This window comes from Chelonia mydas, chromosome 25 (assembly GCF_015237465.2).
Source record: "Chelonia mydas isolate rCheMyd1 chromosome 25, rCheMyd1.pri.v2, whole genome shotgun sequence".
NCBI lineage: Eukaryota > Metazoa > Chordata > Testudines > Cheloniidae > Chelonia > Chelonia mydas.
Window position 1 is genome coordinate 97,785 of NC_057858.1, and position 17,978 is coordinate 115,762.

The 17,978-nt window shown below is 46.7% G+C and overlaps 1 protein-coding gene across 1 annotated transcript in view; it reads right to left on the bottom strand.

The window, feature by feature from the left end:
* The window catches only part of LOC102941782 (kelch-like protein 23), a 28,458-nt gene extending 13,188 nt beyond the window's left edge, over positions 1 to 15,270 (bottom strand). The window contains exons 1-2 of the mRNA XM_007059638.4: positions 14,225 to 15,270; positions 12,760 to 13,171 (exon numbers count right to left, since the gene is read on the bottom strand). Of these exons, the coding sequence (XP_007059700.2) occupies positions 12,760 to 13,171; positions 14,225 to 15,146 (1,334 nt within the window). The 5' untranslated portion in view covers positions 15,147 to 15,270. The remainder of the gene's footprint in view (positions 1 to 12,759; positions 13,172 to 14,224) is intronic.
* Positions 15,271 to 17,978: the final 2,708 nt, after the last annotated feature.

Here is a 17,978-nt window from a genome sequence, read left to right on the forward strand (position 1 = left end):
GGTGGGGGAGTCCAGCAGCTAGCCAGCAACCAGGTAGCGGAGAAGGGGGGTGGGCGAATGGCGTCCGGCCCGGCCAGGGGAGCAGCTGGAGCAGGGGCAGTGGCAGCAGCAGCAAGGGCCCAAGGCCCAGCAGGAGCAGCAGTCTCCCTCCTCTCTCCAGGCCAGTCGGGTTCAGCAGAGGAGCCGAGGGTAGAGCTTCTAGCTACTGGATGAACAGGGTTCTGTTCCCTGACTGATCAGAGCAGGGGCTGCTCCAGGCTAATGAGAACACCTGACTCCAATTAACCTGCAAAGAGTCAGGGGAGGCCATTAAGCTAATGTAACCTCCTGACTCTAAGGCCCCTCTGATAATATAAAAGGGCTCACTCCAGTCAGGCAGAGAGGAGCCAGGGAAGAGGAAGTGTGGCTGAAGGGCTGGTTAATGAAGACACCATCAAGTCATTGATAAGGGAGCCCTAAGGTAAGGGTGAAGAAGGGAGAAGCAGGAGAGTTGTGGGGAAGTGGCCCAGAGAAATGTAGCAACTCTGGCAGTGAAAGGTCAGCTGCCAACAGTTGCTACCATCAGGGTCCCTGGGCCGGAACCCGGAGTAGAGGGTGGGCCCAGGTTCCCCCCAACCCACCACTACAGAAACACCTCCTGGGAAGGGAAAACAGGCCCCTGTCAGGACAGGAGGCTAAACTGTTTTAGCATGAGGCTGTAGGAGCAACAGAGACTGTGGGAGTTCTCTCACCAACCTCCATTGCTGGGTTATGATGAAAAGGGCTCAGCAGACTGTATCCCTGGCCCTAGAGAGAAAAGGGCTACGTGGAGGGTTGCAGTGAGCCTCTGAAGCTAGCATAAACCGCCTGGAAGTGCGGGACCCACGGGGACAAGGTCGGAGCTCTGCCCCAGATGATTTAGTTGGGGATTGGTCCTGTTTTGAGAAGGGGGTTGGACTAGATGACCTCCTGAGGTCCCTTCCAACCCTGATGTTCTATGATTCTATGATACACGCAGTGGACAGAGCAGGCAGCCAAACGACACTATCAGGGAGCATTGCACAACTTTAAAGGAGAACGTTCCCTAATGGAGCAGCGACGTAACTTCGAAACAACATTAAGCAGGAGGACGTTAAGTGCAGATTTCAGAGTAACAGCCGTGTAGCTGTAGCTCACTTCATCGGCTTACGCTCAAATAAATTGGTTAGTCTCTAACGTGCCACAAGTACTCCTTTTCTTTTTGTTAAGTGCAGAGTTACTGTATTAAAAAAAATTAAGGGTCTGAGACAGGCGGATTGCTTTGTGAACATTAAAAAAGTCTCCAGCAGCAGACTGAAAGCTGGCCACCAAAACTCTGCTGTTAAAATACTCAAAAACCGCTCCAGACTTGTGGGATAATGCTATAATATACTGTGTTTGTATGTCCTCAAGACTAAACAAAGCAAAAGCTTTAAGTAAAAGCATTCCTGTAAAAGTGCTGAAGACTAAAAGTAAAGATTTTAAATAAAAGCACTTAACTTTGGCCTTCTCTACACTAGGTGGGGAGATCGATCTAAGTTATGCAACTTCAGCTATGTGAATTACATAGCTGAAGTCGATGTACTTAGATCTACTTACCACGGGGTCCATACTATGTGATGTTGACTAGAGCTGCTCTGCCATCGACTCCCCTTGCGCTTCTCGTTCAGGTGGCGTACAGGAGTCGATGGGAGAGGAATCTGCGGTTGATTTAGTAGGTCTTCACTAGACCCGCTAAATCGACTGTCGATGCATCAATCACTGCGCATCAATCCCCCAGAGTGTAGACAAGCTCTTTGTATGATTTATGCCAACCAGATAGCAGACAGATGTAATGTGTCTCCATTAATTTATTTCCTGATATCACCTCACAAAAAGTAAAGTTACCTAAAGCTTTGGGTTTAAAAAACCCTGGGTAACCGCTCCTTATGAAGCACCACCCAGAAGGATGCTTGTGCAGATGGATTCACAAACTGTCTGGATATACACTCACAGTTCACCATAAACCTGGAAAGCAAAACATGGCTGCAGATGCGCTCAGCTGGGTGAGGGCAATGAGAATAGACTCTGCCTGCTCTTGTGAGGACATCTGACAAGAACAGCTTAAGGACCCTGAGTTATGTTTGGTGCCAAAAGATCTACTGAAGGACACCCAGATTAGCACAGTGCAAGAATGATTATCCATTGATCTTGCTACCAACTGGCTGATGTATGCAGGCAAGCTTGCAGAGAACTGCACTGGAGTGTCTTCATGATAACAAAGCAACAGGTTACCTGAGGTATGAAAAGACACTGAACCAGGCATACAACAGATTTTTAGCTGGTATGGCTGCAGATGTGAAGGCCTGGGTGCATTCCTGCTTTACCTGTCAAGAAAGGAAAGCACCAGCAAGAAAAGGAAGAACTCATTTAGAGGAAATACCCCACCTAGTGAGCCCTGGGAGTTCATACAAATGGAAAAGACACACTACTAGAAACACTTGGTGGAAATCAGTATTTGCTAGCAGCATATTACATCTTCTCAAAGTATGTGCTGTCACAGCCATGAAAGGATAAAAGAACTGAGGCAGTAACGGATAAATTGATAAAACATGGAGTGTTGTATTTTGGCCCATCAAGCTGCATCTGCAGTGATCAGGGAAGGAATTTGAACTGTTATTATTACACATGGTTGTCAATATCTCCAGATAATCCAAGTGAGGACCAGTGCTATTCAATATTTTTATCAATGTCATGGAAGGAAACATAAATAATTGTAAATAAAATTTGAAGATGACACATCAGTGGAAATCTAAATAACAATGAAGACAGGTCACTGATACACAGCAGTCTGGATCGGTTGGTTAGCTGGATGCAATTAAAGAATATATGTTTTGATTATACCTAAAAACAATGTCATACATTTAGGAACAAAGGATGTGGACCATACTTCTAGGATGGGGAACTGTCCTGGAAAGCAGTAATTGCAAGAAGGATTTAGGGGTCATTATAAATAACCAACTTAACATGAGCTCCCAGTGCAATAGTATGGCTAAAAGAGCTAATGCAATCCTTAGATATATAAACAAGGGAATATTGACTAGGAATATAGAGGTGGTATTACCTCTGCATACAGTACTGGTGAGACCATTACTGTATACTGTGTCATCTTCTGGTGCCCATACTTTACATAGGATGTTGACAAATTGGAAAGGGTTAGAGCAGAGCTATAAGAATTATTCAAGGTCTGGAAAATACTCCTTACACTCAAAGACTCAAAAGCTCCATCTATTTAATTTATCAAAGAGAAGATGATTATGTGATTTAATTACAGTCTAGCGAGGGCTTATACAAAGAGAAGACATCTGATGCAATACCACTACTGCAGAGAAGGATTTGGAAGAGCCTGCTGAGGGAAGGGATCAGAAGGAGACCCCTTCGGCAGGAAGGCACGGGTTGCATTGTCCTAGGGATGGGGGTTCCATGACCACTACTCCCAAGAGGAGGAGAGTGGTGGTGGTGGTCTGGGACTCCCTCCTAAGGGGGATGGAGTCATCCATCTGCTGACCAGACCGGCAGAATCAAAGCGTGCTGCTTGCCTGGAGCTAGAATCCAGGATGTGACCGAGTGTTTGCTGAGACTGATCAAGCACTCAGACCATTACCCCTTCCTACTTCTCCACGTGGGCACCAGTGATACTGCCAAGAATGACCTTGAGCAGATCACTGCATGGCTCTGGGAAGAAGGATAAAGAAGTTTGAGGGGCAAGTGGTGTTCTCGTCCATCCTCCCTGTTAAAGGAAAAAGCCCAGGTAGGGACCGTCGAATTGTGGAGGTGAATGCGTGGTTACGCAGGTGGTGTCGGAGAAAGGGCTTTGGATTTTCCACCATGGAATGTTGTTCCGGGAAGAGGGATAGCTAGGAAGAGATGGGATTCACCTAGTGAAGAAAGGGAAGAGCATCTTTGCATGCAGGCTTCCTAACCTAGTGAGGAGGGCTTTAAACTACGTTCGCTGGGGGATGTTGATCTAAACCCAGAGGTAAGTGGGGGCGTGGGATACTGGGAGGAAACACAAGGAGGAGCGTACAAGATGGGAAGCCTCCTGATTCATACTGAGAAAGTAGAGCAATCGGCTAGTTTTCTTAGGTGCATGTACACAAACGCAAGAAGCCTAGGAAACAAGCAGGAAGAATTGGAAGTCCTGGCACAATGAAGGAACTATGATGTGATTGGAATAACAGAAACTTGGTGGGGCAGTTCACATGATTGGAGCACTGTCATGGATGGGTATAAACTGTTCAAGAAGGACAGGTATGGGAGGAAAGGTGGAGGAGTTGCACTGTATGTAAGGGAGCAGTAGGATTGCTCAGAACTCCAGTTTGAAACTGAAGAAAAGCCTGTTGAGAGTCTTTGGGTTAAGTTTAGAGGCGAGAGCAACAGGGGTGATGTCGTGGTGGGTGTGTGCTATAGACCACCGGATCAGAAGGATGAGGTAGACGAGGCTTTCTTCGGACAACTAACTGAAGTCTCCAGATCACAGGCCCTGGTTCTAATGCTGGACTTCAATCACCCTGACATCTGCTGGGAGAACAATACAGCAGTGCACAGACAATTCAGGAAGTTTTTGGAGAGTGTTGGGGACAACTTCCTGGTACAAGTGCTGGAGGAACCAACTAGGGACCATGCTCCTCTTGACCTGCTGCTTACAAACAGGGAAGAATTGGTAGGGGAAGTAGAAGTGGGTGGCAACCTAGGCAGCAGTGACCATGAGATGGTTGAGTTCAGGATCCTGAAAAAAGGAAGAAAGGAGAGTAGCAAAATACGGACCCTGGACTTCTGAAAAGCAGACTGACTCCCATAGGGAACTGATAGGCAGGATCCTCTGGGAGGCTAATATGAGGGGGCAAGGAGTCCAGGAGAGCTGGCTGTATTTTAAAGAAGCCTTATTGAGGGCACAGGAACAAACCATCCCAAAGTGCAGAAAGAATAGCAAATATGGCAGGTGACCAGCTTGGCATAACCGTTAAATCTTCGGTGAACTTAAACTCAAAAAGGAAGCTTACAAGAAGTGGAAATTTGGACAGATGACTAGGGAGGAGTATAAAAGTATTGCTAGAACATGCAAGGGTGTAATCAGGAAAGCCAAGGCACAGTTGAAGTTGCAGCTAGCAAGAGATGTGAAGGGTAACAAGAAGGGTTTCTACAGGTATGTTAGCAACAAGAAGAAGGTCAGGGAAAGTGTTGGACCCTTATAGAATGGGGGAGGGAACCTAGTAACAGATGTGGAAAAAGCTGAAGTACTCAATGCTTTTTTTGCCTCAGTCTTCACAGACAAAGTCAGCTCCCAGACTGCTGCACTGGGCAACACAGCATGGGGAGGAGGTGAGCAGTCCTCAGTGGTGAAAGAACAGGTTAAGGACTATCTAGAAAAGCTGGACATGCACAACTCCATGGGTTCAGATCTAATGCATCCAAGGGTGCTGAGGGAGTTGGCTGATGTGATTGCAGAACCATTGGCCATTACCTTTGAAAATTCGTGGTGACTGGGGGAGGTCCCAGACGATTGGAAAAAGGCAAACCGTGTCCATATTTAAAAAAGAGAACCCGGGGAACTACAGACTAGTCAGCCTCACCTCAGTCCCTGGAAAAATCATGGAGCATGTCCTCAAAGAATCCATTTTGAAGCACTTGGAGAGGAAGGTGATTAGGAACAGTCAACATGGATTCACCAAGGGCAAGTCATGCCTTTGATTGCCTTCTACAATGAGATAACTGGCTCTGTGGATATGGGGAAAGCGGTGGATGTGATATATCTTGACTTTAGCAAAGCTTTTGATTCAGCCTCCCACAGTATTCTTGCCAGCAAGTTAAAGTATGGATTGGATGAATGGACTCTAAGGTGGACAGAAAGCTGACTAGATTGTCGGGCTCAGTGGGTAGTGATCAACGGCTGGATGTCTAGTTGGCAGCCGATATGAAGCGGAGTGCCCCAGGGGTTGGTTCTGGGGCCGGTTTTGTTCAACATCTTTATTAATGGTCTGGATGATGGGATTAATTGCACCCTCAGCAAGTTCACAGATGACATTAAGATGGGGGGGGAAAGGTAGAGATGATGGAGGGTAGGGATAGGGTCCAGCGTGACCTAGACAAATTAGAGAATTGGGCCAAAAGAAATCTGATGAGGTTCAGCAAGGACAAGTGCAGAGTTCTGCACTTAGGAAGGAAGAATCCCATGCACCGCTACAGGCTGCGGACCGACTGGCTAAGCAGCAGTTCAGCAGAATAGGACCTAGGGATTACAGTGGATGAGAAGCTGGATATGAGTCAGTGTGCCCTTGTTGCCAAGAAGGCCAATGGCATATTGGGCTGTATTAGTAGGAGCATTGCCAGCAGATCAAGGGACGTTATTATTCCCCTCTGTTCGGCACTGGTGAGGCCACATCTGGAGTATTGTGTCCAGTTTTGGTCCCCCCACTACAGAAGGGAGGTGGACAAATTGGAGAGAGTCCAGTGGAAGGCAAAGAAAAGGATCAGGGGGCTGGGGCACATGACTTACGAGCAGAGGCTGAGGGAACTGGGCTTGTTTAGTCTGCAGAAGAGAAGAATGAGGGGGGATTTGATAGCAGCCTTCAATTACCTGAAGGGGGGTTCCAAAGAGGATGGATCTAGACTGTTCTGTAATCTGCTACCACTGAGAACAAGGAGCAATGGTCTCAGTTGTAGTGGGGGAGGTTTAGGTTGGATATTAGGAAACACTATTTCACTAGGAGAGTGGTGAAGCACTGGAATGGGTTACCTTGGGAGGTGGTGGAATCTCCATCCTTAGAGGTTTTTTAAGGCCCAGCTTGACAAAGCCTTGGCTGGGATGATTTAGTTGGTGTTGGTCCTGCTTTGAGCAGGGGATTGGACTAGATGATCTCCTGAGGTCTCTTCCAACCAAGTGGAGTGCCCCAGGGGTCGGTCCTGGGGCCGGTTTTGTTCAGTATCTTCATAAATGATCTGGAGGATGGTGTGGATTGCACTCTCAGCAAATTTGTGGATGATACTAAACTGGGAGGAGTGGTAGATACGCTGGAGGGCAGGGATAGGATACAGAGGGACCTAGACAAATTGGAGGATTGAGCCAAAAGAAACCTGATGCGGTTCAATAAGGATAAGTGCAGGGTCCTGCACTTAGGACGGAAGAACCCAATGCACAGCTACAGACTAGGGACCGAATGGCTAGGCAGCAGTTCTGCGGAAAAGGACCTAGGGGTGACAGTGGACGAGAAGCTGGATATGAGTCAGCAGTGTGCCCTTGTTGCCAGGAAGGCCAATGGCATTTTGGGATGTATAAGTAGGGGCATAGCGAGCAGATTGAGGGACGTGATCGTTCCCCTCTATTCGACATTGGTGAGGCCTCATCTGGAGTACTGTGTCCAGTTTTGGGCCCCACACTATAAGAAGGACGTGGATAAATTGGAGAGAGTCCAGCGAAGGGCAACAAAAATGATTAGGGGTCTGGAACACATGACTTATGAGGAGAGGCTGAGGGAACTGGGATTGTTTAGTCTGCAGAAGAGAAGAATGAGGGGGGATTTGATAGCTGCTTTCAACTACCTGAGAGGTGGTTCCAGAGAGGATGGTTCTAGACTATTCTCAGTGGTAGAAGAGGACAGGACAAGGAGTAATGGTCTCAAGTTGCAGTTGGGGAGGTTTAGGTTGGATATTAGGAAAAACTTTTTCACTAGGAGGGTGGTGAAACACTGGAATGCGTTACCTAGGGAGGTGGTAGAATCTCCTTCCTTGGAAGTTTTTAAGGTCAGGCTTGACAAAGCCTTGGCTGGGATGATTTGATTGGGGATTGGTCCTGCTTTGAGCAGGGGGTTGGACTAGATGACCTCCTGAGGTCCCTTCCAACCCTGATATTCTATGATTCTATGAACCCTAATATTCTATGATTATATGGTACTAGATGGTTCTTTAATCTAGCAGAGAGGGAAGGAGGAGGATCCTGGGAACTACAGGCCAATCAGGGAGGTGGTAGAATCTCCTTCCTTAGAAGTTTTTAAGGTCAGGCTTGACAAAGCCCTGGCTGGGATGATTTAATTGGGGATTGGTCCTGCTTTGAGCAGGGGGTTGAACTAGATGATCTCCTGAGGTCCCTTCCAACCCTGAGATTCTATGATTCTATGACATAAGATCCAATGGCTGGAAGTTGAAGTCAGCAACATTCTAACTGGAAATAAGATGCACATTTTTAATAGTGACTGTAATTAACCATTGGAACAGATTAGCAATGGATGTGGTCAATTGCTACGTGGCTCTGGGAAGAAGGATAAAGGAGTTGGAGGCGCAAGTGGTGTTCTCGTCCATCCTCCCCGTGGAAGGAAAAGGCCTGGGTAGGGACCGTCGAATCGTGGAAGTCAACGAATGGCTACGCAGGTGGTGTCAGAGAGAAGGCTTTGGATTCTTTGACCATGGGATGGTGTTCCATGAAGGAGGAGTGCTGGGCAGAGACGGGCTCCATCTTACGAAGAGAGGGAAGAGCATCTTTGCCAGCAGGCTGGCTAACCTAGTGAGGAGGGCTTTAAACTAGGTTCACCGGGGGACGGAGACCAAAGCCCTGAGGTAAGTGGGAAAGCGGGATTCCGGGAGGAAGCACAGGCAGGAATGTCTGTGAGGGGAGGGCTCCTGCCTCATACTGGGAATGAGGGGCGATCAACAGGTTATCTCAAGTGCTTATATACAAATGCACAAAGCCTTGGAAACAAGCAGGGAGAACTGGAGGTCCTGGTGATGTCAAGGAACTATGACGTGATTGGAGTAACAGAGACTTGGTGGGATAACTCACATGACTGGAGTACAGTCATGGATGGTTATAAACTGTTTAGGAAGGACAGGCAGGGCAGAAAAGGTGGGGGAGTAGCACTGTATGTAAGGGAGCAGTATGACTGCTCAGAGCTCCGGTACGAAACTGTGGAAAAACCTGAGTGTCTCTGGATTAAGTTTAGAAGTGTGTGCAACAAGAGTGATGTAGTGGTGGGAGTCTGCTATAGACCACCGGACCAGGGGGATGAGGTGGATGAGGCTTTCTTCCGGCAACTCACGGAAGCTACTAGATCGCATGCCCTGATTCTCATGGGTGACTTTAATTTTCCTGATATCTGCTGGGAGAGCAATACAGCGGTGCATAGACAATCCAGGAAGTTTTTGGAAAGCGTAGGGGACAATTTCCTGGTGCAAGTGCTAGGGGAGCCAACTAGGGGGGGCGCTTTTCTTGACCTGCTGCTCACAAACCGGGTAGAATTAGTGGGGGAAGCAAAAGTGGATGGGAATCTGGGAGGCAGTGACCATGAGTTGGTTGAGTTCAGGATCCTGACGCAGGGAAGGAAGGTAAGCAGCAGGATACGGACCCTGGACTTCAGGAAAGCAGACTTCGACTCCCTCAGGGAACAGATGGCCAGGATCCCCTGGGGGACTAACATGAAGGGGAAGGGAGTCCAGGAGAGCTGGCTGTATTTCAAGGAATCCCTGTTGAGGTTACAGGGACAAACCATCCCGATGAGTCGAAAGAATAGTAAATATGGCAGGCGACCAGCTTGGCTTAATGGTGAAATCCTAGCGGATCTTAAACATAAAAAAGAAGCTTACAAGAAGTGGAAGGTTGGACATATGACCAGGGAAGAGTATAAAAATATTGCTCGGGCATGTAGGAAAGATATCAGGAGGGCCAAATCGCACCTGGAGCTGCAGCTAGCAAGAGATGTCAAGAGTAACAAGAAGGGTTTCTTCAGGTATGTTGGCAACAAGAAGAAAGCCAAGGAAAGTGTGGGCCCCTTACTGAATGAGGGAGGCAACCTAGTGACAGAGGATGTGGAAAAAGCTAATGTACTCAATGCTTTTTTTGCCTCTGTTTTCACTAACAAGGTCAGCTCCCAGACTGCTGCGCTGGGCATCACAAAATGGGGAAGAGATGGCCAGCCCTCTGTAGAGATAGAGGTGGTTAGGGACTATTTAGAAAAGCTGGACGTGCACAAGTCCATGGGGCCGGACGAATTGCATCCGAGAGTGCTGAAGGAATTGGCGGCTGTGATTGCAGAGCCCTTGGCCATTATCTTTGAAAACTCGTGGCGAACGGGGGAAGTCCCGGATGACTGGAAAAAGGCTAATGTAGTGCCCATCTTTAAAAAAGGGAAGAAGGAGGATCCTGGGAACTACAGGCCAGTCAGCCTCACCTCAGTCCCTGGAAAAATCATGGAGCAGGTCCTCAAAGAATCAATCCTGAAGCACTTAGAGGAGAGGAAAGTGATCAGGAACAGTCAGCATGGATTCACCAAGGGAAGGTCATGCCTGACTAATCTAATCGCCTTTTATGATGAGATTACTGGTTCTGTGGATGAAGGGAAAGCAGTGGATGTATTGTTTCTTGACTTTAGCAAAGCTTTTGACACGGTCTCCCACAGCATTCTTGTCAGCAAGTTAAGGAAGTATGGGCTGGATGAATGCACTATAAGGTGGGTAGAAAGCTGGCTAGATTGTCGGGCTCAACGGGTAGTGATCAATGGCTCCATGTCTAGTTGGCAGCCGGTGTCAAGTGGAGTGCCCCAGGGGTCGGTCCTGGGGCCGGTTTTGTTCAATATCTTCATAAATGATCTGGAGGATGGTGTGGATTGCACTCTCAGCAAATTTGCGGATGATACTAAACTGGGAGGAGTGGTAGATACGCTGGAGGGGAGGGGTAGGATACAGAAGGACCTAGACAAATTGGAGGATTGGGCCAAAAGAAATCTGATGAGGTTCAATAAGGATAAGTGCAGGGTCCTGCACTTAGGACGGAAGAACCCAATGCACCGCTACAGACTAGGGACCGAATGGCTAGGCAGCAGTTCTGCGGAAAAGGACCTAGGGGTGACAGTGGACGAGAAGCTGGATATGAGTCAGCAGTGTGCCCTTGTTGCCAAGAAGGCCAATGGCATTTTGGGATGTATAAGTAGGGGCATAGCGAGCAGATCGAGGGACGTGATCGTTCCCCTCTATTCGACACTGGTGAGGCCTCATCTGGAGTACTGTGTCCAGTTTTGGGCCCCACACTACAAGAAGGATGTGGATAAATTGGAGAGAGTCCAGCGAAGGGCAACAAAAATGATTAGGGGTCTAGAGCACATGACTTATGAGGAGAGGCTGAGGGAGCTGGGATTGTTTAGTCTGCAGAAGAGAAGAATGAGGGGGGATTTGATAGCTGCTTTCAACTACCTGAAAGGGGGTTCCAAAGAGGATGGCTCTAGACTGTTCTCAATGGTAGCAGATGACAGAACGAGGAGTAATGGTCTCAAGTTGCAATGGGGGAGGTTTAGATTGGATATTAGGAAAAACTTTTTCACTAAGAGGGTGGTGAAACACTGGAATGCGTTACCTAGGGAGGTGGTAGAATCTCCTTCCTTACAGGTTTTTAAGGTCAGGCTTGACAAAGCCCTGGCTGGGATGATTTAACTGGGACTTGGTCCTGCTTTGAGCAGGGGGTTGGACTAGATGACCTTCTGGGGTCCCTTCCAACCCTGATATTCTATGATTCTATGATTCTAATTTGCCTTCATTTGAAGCCTTTAAATGAACACTGGATCAATCTTTCTATTAAAAATGCTCTAATTCAATTACAAGCCATTGCCTGAAGTTAGCAAAGTTCTAACTGAAATAAGATGCCTATTTTAACAATGAATGAATAACCATTGGAACAAGTCATCAAGGGGTGCCGTAAATCCTCCAGTACTTCAAGTCTTTAAATCAGGATTTGCTGTCATTCTAAAAGCTATGCTGTAGCTCAGCTATAAGTTGCTGGATTAGATATGAGGAGGACTGTGTGAGGTTGTCTGGCCTGTGGAATGCAGGAGGACAGACTACATGATCATAGGGATCCCTTCTGGCTGTGACATGTATGGACCCGTGAATGGGATAGGACACATCCTCTATTCACCATCCTGTGAAACAAAAGAATCTGTTAAAATACTGTCAAGGCAGCCAATGAAATGTCTGAGGACCCTTTAACTAAATGCTTTGTGATTCTTTACTTTGCAAATCTTTGATGTGATTTTCATCTTGGCATTGTCCCTTTTATATTGATTCAGACTCACACTAATTTGAGAGCAGACAACAATGGCAAGGGGGCAGAGCAGGAACTTCTACTACTGGTATCAGAGTAACAGCCGTGTTAGTCTGTATTCGCAAAAAGAAAAGGAGTACTTGTGGCACCTTAGAGACTAACCAATTTATTTGAGCATGAGCTTTCGTGAGCTGCATCCGATGAAGTGAGCTGTAGCTCACAAAAGCTCATGCTCAAATAAATTGGTTAGTCTCTAAGGTGCCACAAGTACTCCTTTTCTTTTTACTACTGGTATGTTTATTTCTAAAGAGAGAAGTAAATAAACCCTCAGCAAACCGCATGCACTGTTCTGGGCAGAAGCAGATGTGTGTGTGACTCATGACCCCCTTTTCTGCTCCCTCCACACATTTGTTTGTAACACTCACTTGGGGCACCTGGAGTTAAATGAAGTGTATGCTCTTTGGGGCAGAGGTAGCCTCTTTGGGGCAGATAGATTTGAGCTGCACCCTGCACATTGAGGTTCAATCTGAGTGCAGCCTCTTGTGTCACTGTAACAGAAACCAGCATGATCAGATGGATCATACCAGACCAACCAGAGGTGAAATTCGGCTCTACTGAAGTCAATAGGAGTTTTGCCATTGACTTCAATGAAATCTCTGTGAAATCTTTTTCAGGGAGTCACATCCCAGAGAAAAGTTTCTCACCTGGGAAGCGGTGAGAAGGAGATGACATCCCAAACATCCTTCTCCATGTCCAGTCTCTGCACGCCACCATACACATCTCCCTTTTCATCCAGGCCACAGACCACGTAAAGCCTGGTCCCCACACTGACTGCACCTGCTCTCTCCACAGGCTGAACCATGGGGCTCATGCTTTGCCATTGAGAGTCCATTAATGCCAGGCGCTCCACATCTGGGATTATCCCCTCATCTGTGCTCCCTCCAAGAGCGTACAAATACAGCCCAGCCCCTACGGCACAATGGCTGTTGCGAGACTGCTTCATAGCAGGCCCTTCCAGCCAGTTGTTGTCCCAGCAATTATAGATCAACACCCAGTCCACGCTGTACCACACAAACTCATCTCGGAAATAACCTCCTGTCACAAACAGGAAGTTCCCTGAGGATAGAATGGAAAGAAATGTCAGGCAGAGGCATCTCTCAGCCATCCTCATGCATATCCTGCTGCCCACTTCCCCTCAAGCAATTTGCACATTTAGGCTTCCTTCCTTTAGCCTGATCTATGTGGAGTCCCTTGCACCTGAGTAAGTTCTCCTTGGAATCAATGGGACTCCAGGTAGGTATGAGGTCTGCCCGTGTAGATCAGAGTGCAGGACTTGAGTCTTAATCTCTCCTTCAGCTTCTAATAAGGATGAGTCATGAACAGTTTGCTGCAAATATTTGACATTCGGTATTTGAAATTTAGCTGCACTGCCTGCATTGTGATTGGTCATGTAAGTCAGATGGCCTTGTTTCTCTTCCCTTATAGGAGGAAGCTAACTCTTAAAATAAGGTTTTCTGTACAGAACTAAGCTTAAATGTGCATTCCACGAGTATTCATCCCTTTACAACTTGATCACCCCAAAGCCATCACAAAATGGCTGCAAAGATAGACATAGCTAATCTGCCCTTTAATTTGCACTGTCATATCAGTTTACATTTCTTTCAGTATTTGCTCAGATGTGTCAGGCTAACAGAATATAATGACTCTCACACTGAGTGCATGACTCTTATGAAAGGCACTCAGGTCCATGGAGTTAATTCTGAAGATCATCCCTGTGACAGAGAGGGCTCTGGCCCAAAAAGGGAGCTATACAATAGAGTTACTCTGCACAACCAATGTAAGTTGGAGTACAGTCATAGCTTTAATGTTTATGCCCCATGGTCATCACATTCAGAAAGAATGAATATTTCCTTTTTTCAGTCAAGTCCCCATACAAACCCCTTACAGCCAGACCACCAGGACTAACAGGCTTTGAACCAAAGAGAACTTTAGGTCTGAGTTAAATCACTAGCAGCACTGATGGTTTAATGGGGGGAGAATCTGAGCCCAGGGCAATCAAGGCTCCAAACCCTGACTTCCTCTGAGTTTGCCTAGTTCTTACTAGGTGCCACCTGCACTATTTGCTGCAAAGAGTTCTCCTGGGTACACATGCATCTAAGGGACAGTTACCTACTGCTGCCACTGCGTACTGGATGAGGTTCCTGCGTTGCAGTGGGGAGCAAAGATGCCAGGTGCCAGATTTAGGTTGAAACTGAAACAATTCTTGCTGCTCCTTGTCATGCTTCCCTCCCAGAACATATAGGGTCTCATAGCTCCTGCTGGTGCACGAAGACAGCTCCATGTTCCTCCAGCTGAGTGGAGGGCAGCTGTCTAACTTCTTTAGCAGCATGGCAGAAGTATCCTTCTCTCCAGGGCGTTTGCTTTGTTTCACCAAGATATCGAGGAAAGAAAGACTCAGGAAGGTTACTCTGACCTGCCCCACCAAGTCCAAGAAGGCCTCCTCCCTAGATGCTGGGTCCTGCATAACCCATTTCATCACAGTATCAAAAACCACATCCTCTCGGGGAACAAAGAGGTCATCATTTTGCAGGAGCTGGAGCAACATTTCTTTGGGAAGTGTCTCAAATTCTTCCTGAGAAGTCACTTCCGTCCAGTGCGTGAGAGCCACACTGAGAGCTGATGCATGAAGCTCTGGACAAGTGAAGCATTGGGCATAGGCCATCAGGCTCAGACAATTGGAAACGTGCAGTTCCCTCTCCAGGAACTTCTCGCACATCCTTTTCACTCTCTCAAACTGGAGGAAGTCAGCTGTTTCCAGCAGGCGAGTGACATTGTGCAGAGTTATGAGTACCTTCGCTGTGTGCGTGAACTCAAGAAGCACTTGGAAAATCTCTGCATCTACTCCTCTGATCACTATGTGGTGTTCGGCGCTCTCTCTAGTGCCCCCAAAAAACATGGCCTCAAAATAGCGACTGTGGAGAGATAGTGCACCACGGTTGACCTGGAAAAGTCTCTGTCCAATCTCAAGAGTGGTGTCAGGAACTGGTTCTGCCTGAAGTCTCAGCCCTTCTGGTTCCTGCGCACAGTCCATGTTGGTTGTCAGCTGGAGGAGTTAAAATTAACTCAGCCCTTCAGCACCCTTTGCTCACGTGAGGCATCTGGAACTGTGACTTCGATAAATATGGGATATGCCAGCCTTGTCCTAAAAATAGACCATGCTTCCTACACTCCTGTCTGGCTCCACTGTCTTTCCCACTCTCACTAAGCTTACTCTGCCACCACTTCGCTCCCCTCAGACCCCTCAGCAGTTGCAGCAGTAAGGCTGTAAATCAATACTGAGGTTTTGTGGCTAGTTTATAAACCTAAGAGCAAAGGGTAACAAGCCCCATTAGAGGGGCTGATTGATTTCAGAAGCCTAATGGTGAGTGAGTGGAAAAAAGCCCTGCACACCCCAGAGAAATTCCATAATTTAATAAGAAATAAATACTTGGCAGTTATACAGCAGTTTTCATTCAAGGTTTTACAAAATCCGGTTAACTAACCCTAACCAGTCCCTGTGGGTGGATAGGCAGCTGATCTCAACTCCCAAGGAAAGTGACTCACAGAGAGGTGAGGTGATTTTGTCCTGCCCCCACAGTATAAATCTTAGATTTGGCAAGAGCCCAGAACTCCCAGCCCCTGTATTCACCAAAATGAGATTAAATGGTTTGATTAAGCTACAGATGAGGAATTGTGTGTTTTTAAACCATCAGATCTCTCTGCAGTTCTGGGAAGCAGAGGAAGTTCAGAATGATGTGGGCTTCACGAAGTAAAACCAAAAGGAGCCAGCCAGTGTTGTAAAAAAAACAAGAACTAGGAGTCATAACTCCCAGGTCTTTCTCTAAATGAAGAAGTTCAATCTGCAACTTAATACTGGATAAACACAAGCAACCAACTAAACTGAGGCACAAATCTAGGTGCCCTGGAATGGATCCAGATCCCGCCAGCACCACTCTACTTCTCACAGAGAACAGTGTGAATGTGTGCTCCCTCCCTGTTCCCAATTAGCTAGGCTTTCACAGATGGGGGTATTTCTGCACAGTGAATGGGGCTCAGAAAGCCAACTACAGTAGAAAGTCCCCCTCTGTTCCACCAGCTAAGGAGAAACTGTCTCCTAGCATGAGGTTCACAATAATATTTATTTAGCAGTTAAGAGCCCTTTTCTGAGGACCTTGGTCCAGAAAGGTACTAGAGTCTCAACTATCTCCTACTCTGAACCTCACTCTAATCAATCTGACATAATGGATTTAAATGATCCTATTGGGATCCAGGAAGTGGGCGGGATCCACAGGACCTGGAAGCCAACTGATTTCAGGGGACAACTAATAAAATAAGAACATGAGTGCGGTCAAAGATTTAAATGATGCTGGGTGCTCTGATGTAACTCTGCCTCCAGATTTGTTACCAATCCTTGACATTGAGCTCTGCAGGTGCACTGCAGAACTCATACCAGGCTGCTACAGCTTGGAGAGATTGGGCTTCTGCCCTTTAGCATTGACACTATCCCTTTCTACCAACCCAACCCCTCATTAATAACACATGGGCTGCTCCAGAGAGCAGTTGTAACTTGCCAGTCAATGTAAAGTACACAAGCTCCCAGCTGGTATGGTCAGATTCTAAGATATGTGACCTGAGGTGGATTTGGCTGTTGCCAGTAGCACTGGCAAAGGCAATGTTATTCTCTAGAAGTGCTCTGGGTCATCATATTGATGGTCTACTAGTAGGTTATACTATCCATCCATCTAAATACTTATACTATGGCTCATCACCATGGTATATGAGAGCCTTTCGAAAGAACAAGAACCAGGTAGTTCTCCACACACTGATCCAACTCTCTTCATCTATCCACGTCAAGGAACAGGCTGAGATAGTTGTTATAGCTGATTTTAAAACAATTTCTGTCCCGTGGGAAATTCCAATATTTCATCATATTTTCATCCTCAACTGGGACAAAAAATCAAACTATCAAAACTTTTAGAAGAAAAGTTCAGAAAAAATTTGATTTGGCAATATCTGATTAAGAGTTAATATTAACCAGTGCCTGCTTGAGTTGCCCTGGTGCCTCCTAGGAGGGTGTAGTTCATCTGCCTCATGGTCCCATTCTTCTTTACGAGCTAAGGTCCCCTGCTAGACTAACTCTCCCATGATGCACCATGATACATTGCAGCAGTTTAGACAGATATAGATTAACACTGAATCCTCCTGAAACTACGTTTTAATTTTCCATTAGGAAAATGGATAGTTGTAGGCAAAATTGACATTTTCCATGGAAAATGTCAATTTTCCTGAAACCACATTTTTCATCATTAAACGAAGCCAAAGTCATGGAGAAGCAGTGATTCTTATTCTTTCGCTCAGTCCCACAAATGTAGAATGAAGATGGGGCAGAGGAGATTGGGGAAGTCTCATTTCTGGGAGTTTTCTCAGCAACCATGGGAGCCATCCTTCCTCACCAACTTCCATCTCCAAATGGAGTGGTGGCCCCACATCAGAATCCATAGATACATCTGACTTGGTCTTTCACCTTCCCCTCTACCCTCTCTGCTTGCAAACATCTCTATGCCTTCTTCACCACTGCCATATATGATTGGCATGCTCTTCCAAGATCTATGCAAAGACATGGCAGAGTTAAGGTTCTGGTGCACAGTCAGCAGGGGAGGCGCCTGGTTGTTAGAGAAGGCAGGCATGCACTGTTAAATAGCTTAACTTTTCGTTTCCTTGCTTTGGTAGGTTTGCAGCAGGTATGTTTCCAAAGTTGTGTGAATTAGTCTACATAAGTCTGTAGGACAGAACCAGTTTTGTAGGTTTTCTGCAGAGGCCCTAGTACATTTGTGAGTTCTATAACATAGCATGTTATACAGGTAAAATTCCTGTCAATTACTGA